This window comes from Pleurodeles waltl, chromosome 7 (assembly GCF_031143425.1).
Source record: "Pleurodeles waltl isolate 20211129_DDA chromosome 7, aPleWal1.hap1.20221129, whole genome shotgun sequence".
In the NCBI taxonomy this organism is placed as follows: Eukaryota; Metazoa; Chordata; class Amphibia; order Caudata; family Salamandridae; genus Pleurodeles; species Pleurodeles waltl.
The window spans coordinates 1,533,948,754-1,533,960,962 of NC_090446.1; the positions used below are offsets into that span (position 1 = coordinate 1,533,948,754).

The 12,209-nt window shown below is 48.7% G+C and overlaps 1 protein-coding gene across 1 annotated transcript in view; it reads left to right on the forward strand.

The window, feature by feature from the left end:
* Window positions 1-12,209, forward strand: part of MEGF8 (multiple EGF like domains 8) — a 338,669-nt gene that overhangs the window by 298,051 nt on the left and 28,409 nt on the right. The window contains exons 36-37 of the mRNA XM_069201403.1: window positions 9,603-9,817; window positions 10,567-10,774. Of these exons, the coding sequence (XP_069057504.1) occupies window positions 9,603-9,817; window positions 10,567-10,774 (423 nt within the window). The remainder of the gene's footprint in view (window positions 1-9,602; window positions 9,818-10,566; window positions 10,775-12,209) is intronic.

Consider the following 12,209-nt stretch of genomic DNA (forward strand, 5'->3'; position numbering starts at 1 on the left):
TTTTTTCCAAACAGCACAAAGGTTCTGCCCTCTCTAAGGCAGGCATAGCTCGATGGCTTGTCAAATGCATTACTACATTAAAGCTAAAATAAATCTGCCTGTCTTACCCAGGCCGCAGTCCACTCTCAAGAAAGGAGCTCTATGGCTTGGGTAACCAACCCATAGCTTAGATCTGTAAAGCAGCGACCTGGTCCACTTCACACACATTCACTAAACACTACTGTGCGTTTGTCATAGCACACCAACACGCACAAATTGGCTAGACTGTCTCAAGGACTCTTTTTCAATCTTCTGCAACATCTTCTGGCTAACCACTGCTTACTGGAGAAGTGCTCTTCAATCTGTGCAGAGCATGTATATCTGCAGCCACACATGCTACGAACACAGTAGGCTGCTTACCTTGTAAGCGTCTGTTCGAAGCATTTATAACATTTATTGCTGTCGTTTGACATGCTCCCACCCACCGCCCAGAAGGTTTGACTCTGCAGATTCACACACTTATTTTTCGCTTCCAAGTTTTTCCGTGGCCACTGTGGTTACACACCATCTTAACATTCACCCGCTGTGTGGGAGACAATCTCACAACGGAGCCGGTGCCTACGCTTGTTACCAGCCAAAGGGAAAGTCACTACACCTAGTGACTCGAAAGAAGAAGAAAAACAACTTGCAAGTGTCTGAGCCTCACACTAGATGGCAGGAGTATGCAAAGCATGTGAATCTACAGCATTACGTGCTATGAACAGATGCCTACAAGGTAGGTAACAATCCTTTTCTGCTTCTCTTCTACTTGTTTTAGCTTTTTCTAGAATGAAGTTAAAAAATTCAAGCTGCAGGGAGCAGCATAAAAATTTCACCTGTGCTTTATGATATTGTGACTAGAATTATTAAAGCTTGCTTGACGTCTTGGAATCATACTTCCACTTCTTTTATTCTACTCTTCCAAACCAGCCCTTGGAACCCAATTGTTTGTTTACACAATATTGTGTCGGCTGACATTCTTGTTTTTCACTGAACAACCTCTTATGACATTTAGGGGGAAAATCTGTGGTAGCAGAATCTTTGATGCCATGCTTTCTTTCAGCGACTGCTTCGACTTACGATGGCATGATTCATGTGACGATGCCTGTGTGCTTCGTACATTGTGGAAACTAAAATGTTATTGTTTGTGGCTCACTGATGTACATTTATAGTAAATTTCAAAATAAGATCCAAAAATTGGAAAAGCAGACAGAGCTGTAAGATACAAGTTTGCATTCAATCACTAAGAAATAAAATACTGTAACCTAAGGTACTAGGTGATGTCGGGAGCTCTGTTGCTCAAGGAAAAACTTAAGAGCCATCTGACTCTGAGGCCACTTGCGGGAACATCACAGCAGACTGAGGCTGCCTCATCCAGCTGCTCTTGGCTAGCACACAATATCTGCGTCAAGGAGCTGTCATCAGTCTAGAAAATGTAGAAAGCATTAATCACTAACCTCCATGTACCCATAGGGTGCATATGTTGATCTCTTCTGCTGCTGAGGTCTTGAGAAATCTGGACTTTACCTTAACTTTGGTCCTGTCTCCTTGGCTGGTGGAGATTGTTTGAACCTGTTTCCCATTTCCAGAGATATTTCCAGTTTAAGACTTGGTCAAGTTCCCCCGTTTTCTTACCAGTAGCCAGGGAGCCACCAGTCCCTCTAGTGCACAGTGTGTGTTCCTTTAACCCACAGTTATTCCACCATGGAAAATTACAGCTACATTCTCTGTTTTCTAAGATTAAGAGTCAGCACCTCTGTTGTGATCTAGGGGATTGCTGTGTGTACTGATCTGTAGCCAGACAGTGGCTCATCATGTAGACCATATGGGCAGATGGGCTCTGGACTCCAGTGACATGGCTGCCCTCACCACGGAAAGCAGTGAAGGTGCTTTATTCTGATAGAGACTTCTAACCACAGATTCTTCACCGTGTGAATTTCCCCAGGCTCTAGATGGATAACAGAACCGTTAGTATCGTGCAGCGGTGTTGGGTGCGTCCTGCCTGGACAGGATGTTCCGGGGGGGGGTGGGGGTGGAGTACATGAGCCAGTGCCGTAGGCTTGCGTCCTTTCCCATTTTTACATGCCTTCCAACCCAGATCAAGAGCCTCTCGAAGCCTATCACATCTGACACATTTTCCCTCCAAATCGATGTATGAACTACCCTGGGAGACGTCTGCTCTCTGGTGCAGTTCCCAAGACGCGCAGCCTCTGAATGCAGAGGTATCACATGTTCTCCTGTAATGTTTGTCATTGGGCCAGTAAGGTCTTGCTTTGGACAAGTGAATTCTACAGATTATTTGCAGGGGCTATCCCTTACCCTGCCTTTCTTTCCCGCTGTACCTTCCACCATCTCCCCAACGACTGACGGAGGACCATCTCTCCATTTCACAACAAAGTGCAAGACCTTCTGGCCAAAGGGGTTGTCAGGAGGGTGCTGGTGCCGAAATTAGGCTGTGGTGGTTATTCCATCTACTTTCTAGTGCCCAAGAAGGTTGGAGGCATGCAGCCTATTTTAGACCAGTTCCATCACAATCCCTTCCTCCAGGAAAGAGAAATTGAAATTGAAAAAGCTCACATTAGCCGAGGTCTTGTCTGCCCTCAGCCCTGGAAACTGGATGGTGGTTTTGGACCTGCAGGATGCTTATTTCCATATACTAGTGATGCCTGGTGATGCCTGCCCACGGCATTACCTGCAGTTCATGGGGGGTACAGGGGCTATTACAGTATACTGTGCTCCCTCCTGGTGTCGCCAATGCCCCTCGGATATTCACAAAACCGATGGCGGTGGTGGCGGCACACCTCCAGAGGTCGAGGTGCTGGTCTTCTCCTACCTCAACAACTGACTGTTGAGGGCGGACTCACCCCAGGCAGTCGCCGGGCACCGCCAGACTTCATTGAACCTCCTGTCATCTTTTGGGTTCACTCTGAACATGCCGAGTCACACCGGACTCCTTCTCAGATGCTCCCCTTCTTCAGAGCAATTCTGGACACAGTTCACTTTTGTGCCTTTGCCTTGGTAAAGAGAGCCCATGAATTTCAGGATATGATCCCGATCTTTCAGCCTTTGTAGTGGATTTCAGTGAGGTTAGCTGAGTCCCCTGGAACTCATGGTCTCTTGCATCCTGCAGGATGAGCACGCTAGATGGCACATGCGGGCTCTGCAGTGGGATCTGAAGTCTCAGTTGGCCCAACGTCAAGGGCACCTCTCCGACCACGTTCAGATTTTTAAGGAGACTGCAAACTATCTCAAATGGTCGTTGCTGGGCTGCTATCTGATAGAGACATTTTGTTGCAGATTCCTTACATTAGAATTTTTCCCAGGCGTCGGTCTGGATCTGGAGATTTCATCTTGAGCAGTACCCCTGCACGCCATTAGGTGGCGTCGATCGACTCTGCATCCATCGTCCGTGTCGTCAGCACCAGACTTGACGTTGCAGGTCCTATATAGGAGCTACCCTGGTGCACTGACATCAGGTCTTTTCTTTCCATGCCAGCCAACGCAGAACCGAAAAAGAGCTACCCCTCAGTCACTTTTTTACTGGTCTTTTTTGGCTTTTTGTGGAATATTTTTGAGTGTCTACACTCCTGGTGTGTCGAGGATGTCTTCACGTCAGACCATCTTCAAGTCCTGTCATCGGGTGATGTCCGTGACGGATACGCACTGTGTGTGCTTGTGGTGACTGGAGAGCAACCACAACCCAAAGTTGTGCTCCAAGGGCTGGGCCACGAATCCGAAGTCCTTTCCGGGAGTGAACCCTAAAACTCCTTGCAGCCAGCCCAGCGCTCAGCTCTGCCTTGGTCCTGATCTCGGTCGAGAGGAAGGTCCTGGGATCAGTCGTGTAGCCCCCTGTCTTCATCGTCCCACTCCAACTCCTCAGGACGCTCAAATAAGACGAGGCACAAATAGAAGTCAAAGAAGAACAAGCGTTTTTCGACTTCACCCTGCCTGTTAGCCGACAAGACAAGGGAAAGGGAGTATCCTTGCTCTAGGCCTCCGTCTTCAAACTCTGTCTGCATCAGCTCAGCACCTTCCCGAGTTTCCGGGAGCCGGAGTGACCCTTGCCCAACTCAGAGAGTTTTAAGAGGTCATGCGCCTCATTTTTGTGAAGTCTGACCCTGGTGGAGCACGTGTTATAATAATGTTTGTTTTTTAAATTTGATAAACCATTAATAGTTGTTTGCGTTGTGATGTATGTTAGATAAAAAGAAAAAAGGCAAAACATATTGCCTTTGTTAATGCTTGTTTGCCGAAAGTTGTGACACTGTTCGCGTCGGTCAAACTACCACCTTGCCGGCATTCTGTGCTCCTCCTCGCCTCTCTGAGGAGGAGAGACTCCTTTGTTTGGGCTCCAAGAAAGTGCTGAACATCTACATAAATTATACCAAGGAACATTGGGCAGATGATCAGCTCTTTGTGGGGTTCCCGGGCGCAAAAGAAGGCAAAGAGGTGCAGAAGAGTGCTACGTTCTGCATTAAGACTGCTATGCAATGGGTAAAAAGCAGCCTCCGAAAAGACTGCATGCTTATTTTAATAGAGCCAAACATGCTACCACCACACTAGCATGCAGCGTCCCCTTCCTTGGCATATGCTAGGCAGCTATGTGGACATTCCTCCATACGTTTACAAAGCACTATTATCTGGACTGCCAAGTCATCCATCCTGGAAGGGAATTTTGTCTGCTTGGTCCTGCAGGACTTTCTGGTTTGAATTAATTTGCAGATCTGCAGCCAATAGGTACTGCAAGGAATCTGAAGCTAGAATTCTCTATCAGAAGAGCAAGTTACATACCTTTGGTAATGCTGTTTCTGGTAGTGACTCCATCTAGCTGTAGATTCCTCATTGGCCTTCCTAGCCGCCCCATTCTGTGATTTAACTCTGTCCATTAATATGGTCCCAAGTCTAGGACTCTGCAAACTGCTCCCAACCAATTTGCTCTTGGGGCTCTGCGCCCGGAGTCACGGACATCCTTGAAAGTAACTAACATCGACGTGCAGCACTGGCATCCTGGAATCTGTATGGGCCCCACCTGTAATTTCTGGAGTGGGACAGCATCAGTGTGGGTGCATAGTGCCAGCTGAGAGTGTGCCGAGGCACTACTGAAAAGTTTTTGGATCCATTCTGTAAGGAAATGCCTCCTTGGCATGGTTACCCCCTGACTTTTTGCCTTTGCTGATGCTATGTTTTGAATTGAAAGTGTGCTGAGGCCTGCTAACCAGGCCCCAGCACCAGTGTTCTTTCCCTAACCTGTACTTTTGATTCCACAATTGGCACACCCTGGCATCCAGGTAAGTCCCTTGTAACTGGTACCCCTGGTACCAAGGGCCCTGATGCCAGGGAAGGTCTCTAAGGGATGCAGCATATCTTATGCCACCCTAGGGACCCCTCACTCAGCACAGACACACTGCTTGCCAGCTTGTGTGTGCTGGTGAGAACAAAACGAGTAAGTCGACATGGCACTCCCCTCAGGGTGCCATGCCAACCTCACACTGCCTATGCAGTATAGATAAGTCACCCCTCTAGTAGGCCTTACAGCCCTAAGGCAGGGTGCACTATACCATAGGTGAGGGCACCAGTGCATGAGCACTGTGCCCCTACAGTGTCTAAGCCAAACCTTAGACATTGTAAGTGCAGGGTAGCCATAAGAGTATATGGTCTGGGAGTCTGTCAAACACGGACTCCACAGCACTATAATGGCTACACTGAAAACTGGGAAGTTTGGTATCAAACTTCTCCGCACAATAAATGCACACTGATGCCAGTGTACATTTTATTGTAAAATACACCCCAGAGGGCACCTTAGAGGTGCCCCCTGAAACCTAATCCAACTACCCGTGTAGGCTGACTGGTTCTAGCAGCCTGCCACACTCGAGACATGTTGCTGGCCACATGGGGAGAGTGCCTTTGTCACTCTGTGGCCTGTAACAAAGCCTGCACTGGGTGGAGATGCTAACACCTCCCCCAGGCAGGAGCTGTAACACCTGGCGGTGAGCTTCAAAGGCTTACCCCCTTTGTTCCAGCACCACAGGGCACTCCAGCTAGTGGAGTTGCCCGCCCCCGCCGGTCACGGCCCCACTTTTGGCGGCAATGCCGGAGGAGATAATGAGAATAACAAGGAGGAGTCACTGGCCAGTCAGGACAGCCCCTAAGGTGCCCTGAGCTGAAGTCACTCTAACTTTTAGAAATCCTCCATCTTGCAGATGGAGGATTCCCCCAATAGGGATAGGAATGTGACCCCCTCCCCTTGGGAGGAGGCACAAAGAGGGTGTACCCACCCTCAGGGCTAGTAGCCATTGGCTACTAACCCCCCAGACCTAAACACGCCCTTAAATTTAGTATTTAAGGGCTTCCCTGAACCTAAAGATTGAGATTCCTGCAACTTACCGAAGAAGAAGACTGCTGAGCTTAAAACCCCTGCAGAAGAAGGAAGAAGACACAAACTGCTTTGGCCCCAGTCCTACCGGCCTGTCTCCTGCCTTCTAAAGAACCCTGCTCCAGCGACGCTTTCTCCAGGACCAGCGACCTCTGAATCCTCAGAGGACTGCCCTGCTTCAAGAGGAACAAGAAACTCCCGAGGACAGCGGACCTGCTCCAAAAAGACTGCAACTTTGTTACAGAGGAGCAGATTTAAAGACCCCTGCAATCCCCGCAAGAAGCGTGAGACTTGCAACACTGCACCCGGCGACCCCGACTCGACTGGTGGAGAAACACCACCTCAGGGAGGACCCTCCGGCGACTCCGAGACTGTGAGTAACCAAAGTTGTCCCCCCTGAGCCCCCACAGCGACGCCTGCAGAGGGAATCCCGAGGCTCCCCCTGACCGCGACTGCCTGACTCTAAAATCCCGACGGCTGGAAAAGACCCTGCACCCGCAGCCCCCAGCACCTGAAGGATCGGAACTTCAGTGCAGGAGTGACCCCCAGGAGGCCCTCTCCCTTGCCCAGGTGGTGGCCACCCCGAGGAGCCCCCCCCTTGCCTGCCTGCACCGCTGAAGAGACCCCTTGGTCTCCCATTGACTCCCATTGGAAACCCGATGCTTGTTTGCACACTGCACCCGGCCGCCCCCGCGCTGCTGAGGGTGTACTTTCTGTGTGGACTTGTGTCCCCCCCGGTGCCCTACAAAACCCCCCTGGTCTGCCCCCCGAAGACGCGGGTACTTACCTGCTGGCAGACTGGAACCGGGGCACCCCCTTCTCTCCATTGAAGCCTATGCGTTTTGGGCACCACTTTGAACTCTGCACCTGACCGGCACTGAGCTGCTGGTGTGGTGACTTTGGGGTTGCTCTGAACCCCCAACGGTGGGCTACCTTGGACCCCAATCTTAACCCCGTAGGTGGTTTACTTACCTGCCAAAACTAACATTACTTTACCTCCCCTAGGAACTGTGAAAATTGCACTGTCCACTTTTAAAACAGCTTATTGTGTTTTATGTAAAAAGTATATATGCTACTGTGATTATTCAAAGTTCCTAAAGTACTTACCTGCAATACCTTTCAAATGAGATATTACATGTAGAATTTGAACCTGTGGTTCTTAAAATAAACTAAGAAAATATATTTTTCTATAACAAAACCTATTGGCCTGGATTTGTCTCTGAGTGTGTGTTCCTCATTTATTGCCTGTGTGTATGTACAACAAATGCTTAACACTACTCCTTTGATAAGCCTACTGCTCGACCACACTACCACAAAATAGAGCATTAGTATTATCTCTTTTTGCCACTATCTTACCTCTAAGGGGAACCCTTGGACTCTGTGCATACTATTCCTTACTTTGAAATAGTGCATACAGAGCCAACTTCCTACACATTCTGACTCCTAGGGAATATCCAAATGGGGAGAAATCGGTGGCTAGATAGTCTCCATTAGAAAGAGCGTTACCAACAGTAAGTAATATGCTCTTTAAGGTCTGCTATGGGCTGACCAAGAAGCTGCTCTGGAAGGCTTGCATGCTCATTCCTCCAGACTGAAGGCTGCTCCCGCTGCACTGGCATGTGGTGTGCCAGTCACGGACGTCTACCAGCTGGTACATTTACATGGTACGTGGATGATCCCTTTCACGTTCAAAAAGATTTATAGCCTGGATCACCAGGTGTGGTGGGACGGTACTTCACCCAACCTGTCCTGGAAGATTTTGTGGTCTGAGCAATTCCACAGAACCACTTCCTGGGGGAGATACTGCCTTCATAGTGAGTTGCAAAGTGAGGAATCTGTGTTTGTCTTTATCAGAAGGACAAGTTACTTGGCTTCGGTAACAACGTTTCTGGTAAAGACTCCAACTGCAGATTTCCTCACTAACCCTCCCTCCTCCCCAGTCTGTGGAATGGAGTCATATAGTCCATTGAGATTCCAGCTTAAAGACTGCACACTTCTGTAAACTGATTTCAGTGGCTCCACGTACGTCAGTGCGGATGGAGATTAGAAAGAAACTGATATCAGTTCACAGAGGAATGTATAGGCCATGTACAGTGGCCACGGTCCTGACCAGGGCAGAACGGACCAGACGCAGAGCCATGCAGTGCCACCTGCCGGCGTGTGAGGGAATTGTGACGAACACCTCTGGATCCAGTTTAGCAGCTGGGGAAATTCACAAGGTGAGGAATCTGTGGTTAAATAGAGTCTCTACCAGAAGGCGTTACAGAAGTTAAGTAACTTGTTCTTTAAGTCCTATTAATGTCCATTGCAAGAAATCCACATAAACAGGTGTATTATATTGTGTTCTTTATTGTGGGTCTTGGAACCCTTCCCCCTCCTTCAATAAGCCTTGACCCAGCCGCCTTTAGCGAGCCAAGTGCTATAAAGAAGTACTTTACCATTTCATTTGGAGCGCAGTAGTATTATGGTGCCAACTCTTATCCACAGGTGGGGCTCGGTAGCCTCACTGTCCCAGGGCCCGATCAAATATTATTACAAGGGGTAGGAAACCTTTCCCTTTGACCCACCAGAGCTCCATCTCTCACTGTTTGAGTCACATTCCTAACGCAGTCGAACATCAGCCTTGACCTGTGATATCAGTCAGAGGTTCCTTGCCCTTCTTGAGCATCCTGACCTTAAAAAGTACCCCATTTCCCTCTCTGTCATAGGGTTATGTCTGAGCCCATGCCCACCTATGCCTTCTGAGCAGGTTCAGAGCAGAATTCCCCTGTTTGAGAACAGTTTATCCCTGAGCTTCTTGACTGTTCTATTCTGAAGCCTGCTACCTTAACACATTCATGCAGATAGCCTAGGGGACTCTGGTTGTTTCCATGAAAGTCCTTTCGGCCTGCTTGATATTTGCAGAATGTTTTTGTGCTTGTCAGTGGTCCTCGGAGCTTTTTCGATTTACTTCTGAGTCCCCTGTCTGCTGCTTGCTTCCCCGGTGGTATTCTGAGCTCTGTTGATTTACTTCTTGGCCGCTCCCGCTTGGCTGCTCATCAATACTCTCTCGATTTACTTCAGCCTTCTCAATGGTGCTTGCTTATCAGTGGCAGTCTGATCTCGGACTGTTTTCTTCAGAGTCCCCCCCCCCCCGATGCTGCTCCAGAAACCTTAGAAGTACCTAACTAATCAGATGGTGATTGTGACTTTCTTCCCTTCTTTTTGGCAGGGGAGACCCGTCGGATATTAAGCGTGCAGCCCACCTACGACTGGACGTGCTTCAGTCACTCGTTGCTGAATGTTTCTCCAATGCCTGTGGAGTCTTCTCCCCCACTGGCCTGTCCAGTGCCCTGCCACAACCACACCAACTGCAATGATTGCCTCAGCTCCAAAGGGGCAGACGGTGGATGGCAGCAGTGTAGATGGAGCGTGGGCCTGCAGCAGGTGCGTGTGCATGGGCAGAGCGTGGGCCTGCAGCAGGTGCGTGTGCATGGGCACACCCCTTGAAAGGTGACGTGTATGTGGGAGGAAGGGCCTCCTATGCAGGGTTGTGAGATCCTTTGTGTACAATGAAGCGGAGTAGTAGTAAGGGGCACATAACATGATAAAGAGAGCCGAGATTGTATTAGAATGGGTGACCCTCATATAAGGATGACCGGGGTGGGGGCTGGGACTGTGAGGGATTGTTATATGTATTTGTGAAAAGATATTAAAGTTTAACCCTAAAATGTATTGTTTTGAAGGGTTCCTCTATATTGTGACAGTGAAGTATCTTTGGAGGGGTAGTACATTACACATCTGTGTTGTGATGAAGTGGGAAAAACAGGAGTAAAAGCTTCTGATGTAATTGTTGTAGGGTGCGGGAGGGGTATTATGGGTGCATGTGGTGGTGTGCAGGAGAGGAAATGATAGTGAGGGACATCAGTGTGACGGAAGGCCCAGAAGTGATGGTGGGGGGGCGGTTGGGTGATAGTGTGAGGATGCTGATGTGTGAATGGAGTGGTAATGGGATGGGGGACACATGCTGTTGGGGTGCTGAGATGATGGATGCAGTAGTCGGTGTGCTGATGTAGTAATGGTGTGAGTGCAAAGTAGGTTACCTTGTAGACATGATGGTAAGAAGGCGGTTGTTGGTGTGCAGGTTTCTATGTATTTCAGATTCAGTAATCATTTTTTCTCTCCTTGGTCTCTAGTGCATGAGCCCCACGTACCTCCCTATGCGGTGTGCTGCGGGTATGTGTGGGCGTGTGCTGAGTGGAGTGGAAAGCTGTGCTCCCTCCTGCTCCCTCTACAAACAGTGTGCACTCTGCATCCGCCAACCTCGCTGTGGATGGTGTGCCCGGAGCTGGGAGAATGGCAATGGACGCTGCCTGACAGGGGGCCTCGCTGGACCCAGGTTTGGTAAGTATCACATATCACTCCTGCGTTTCATGTGCCACATTGAAGTGCTGTAAAATGAATTGTACCATCTGGTAGCTGGACAAGAGGGGACCAAGGGTCACAAATCTGTAATAGAAATGGGAAAAGCACTGAGCAACAAGCACTGGCATAGCCAATACAGCTCACATTTTGGATGTGAATGCACTATTGTTGCCTTTCTATTTTGTTACTGTTTAGCATCTGCATTGCCACTACAAGCGAAAAAAAGATGTGTGTGACTCCGTACTCACATGCAACAATAATATTAAAGGTCGGTTGGGGGAATGTGTTTAGGGCATTAGCCAGCTCCTTGTATTAAACTACCGATATGCTTTGTGAATGAGATACAGCGTCCCCCTATGTCAAAATCAATAGGTGCAGGAGGAGTTAGAGATACGTAGAGGTGTAGAAAGGTAGAGAGAGAGGAGTAGAGGTAGAGAGGTAGGGGTGTAGAGACAGAGGTAGGGGTGTAGAGACAGAGGTCGGGGTGTAGAGGCAAAGGTGTAGGGATGTGGAGGCAAAGGTGTAGGGATGTAGAGACAGACAGAGGGGTAGAGACAGAGGGTTAGGGTTGTAGAGACAGGTGGAGGTGTAGAGGCAGAGCTAGAGGTAAAGAGAAAGAGGAGTAGAGAGAGAGGTACAGAAAGGTAGAGGTGTAGAGAGATAGAGGGTGCCCTTTTAAACAGGGTGCTTTCACTGGTGTGGTGTTAACACATTGCTGTGGACAACCAATAAAGAGCACTAAGGCTGCAATGCCCAGACGGAAGTAGGGGCCATCCCACCCAGTAACAGGAGGAAGCGTGGACCTAGTGTGATGGCCAATAAAAATGTTTACTTAGTGGGAGGAAACTAAGACCACAATTTTAGAAGAAAAAAAATGCACCAGTAAAAAGGAAGCATTTAAGACGAGCACAGCAAAGAATGAATTGCAATAGGGAGTGCAGGTCAAGCCCATAGACTGAATACAGCATGTCTTGCAGACAGTGCATGCGCGCTGCCTAGGCTCGACCAAAAAGGGGAAGGGTTGAGGGAGGTGTTAATGGTACAAGATAGGGTTCTGCTTTTAATGAAGGCCCATGACAAAACTACAGGGTGCAAATGGAGGCTCTGACACCACCCACTGAAAATGTTCTGAGAATTTCAGGGTATGCTTTAGATGTTTTGGTATGTCGATACTTTCATATTTAAGGGCTTTAAACAGATATTAGCATAACCATAAGAGACCTCAAGAATTAATACTGTTGCTGTGCCCACGTATTGTGGTACTGGAGGAGCCATCATGAAACGTTTTAAATCCTGAATATTATCAGGTTGTGGCAATCAGTAACACTTTCACAAACTCTTCTGGAACACGTGTGGAGTCCCGCAGGGCTCAGTACCGTCCCATCAGCCTTTTTTTACTCTGCATTTAGAACCA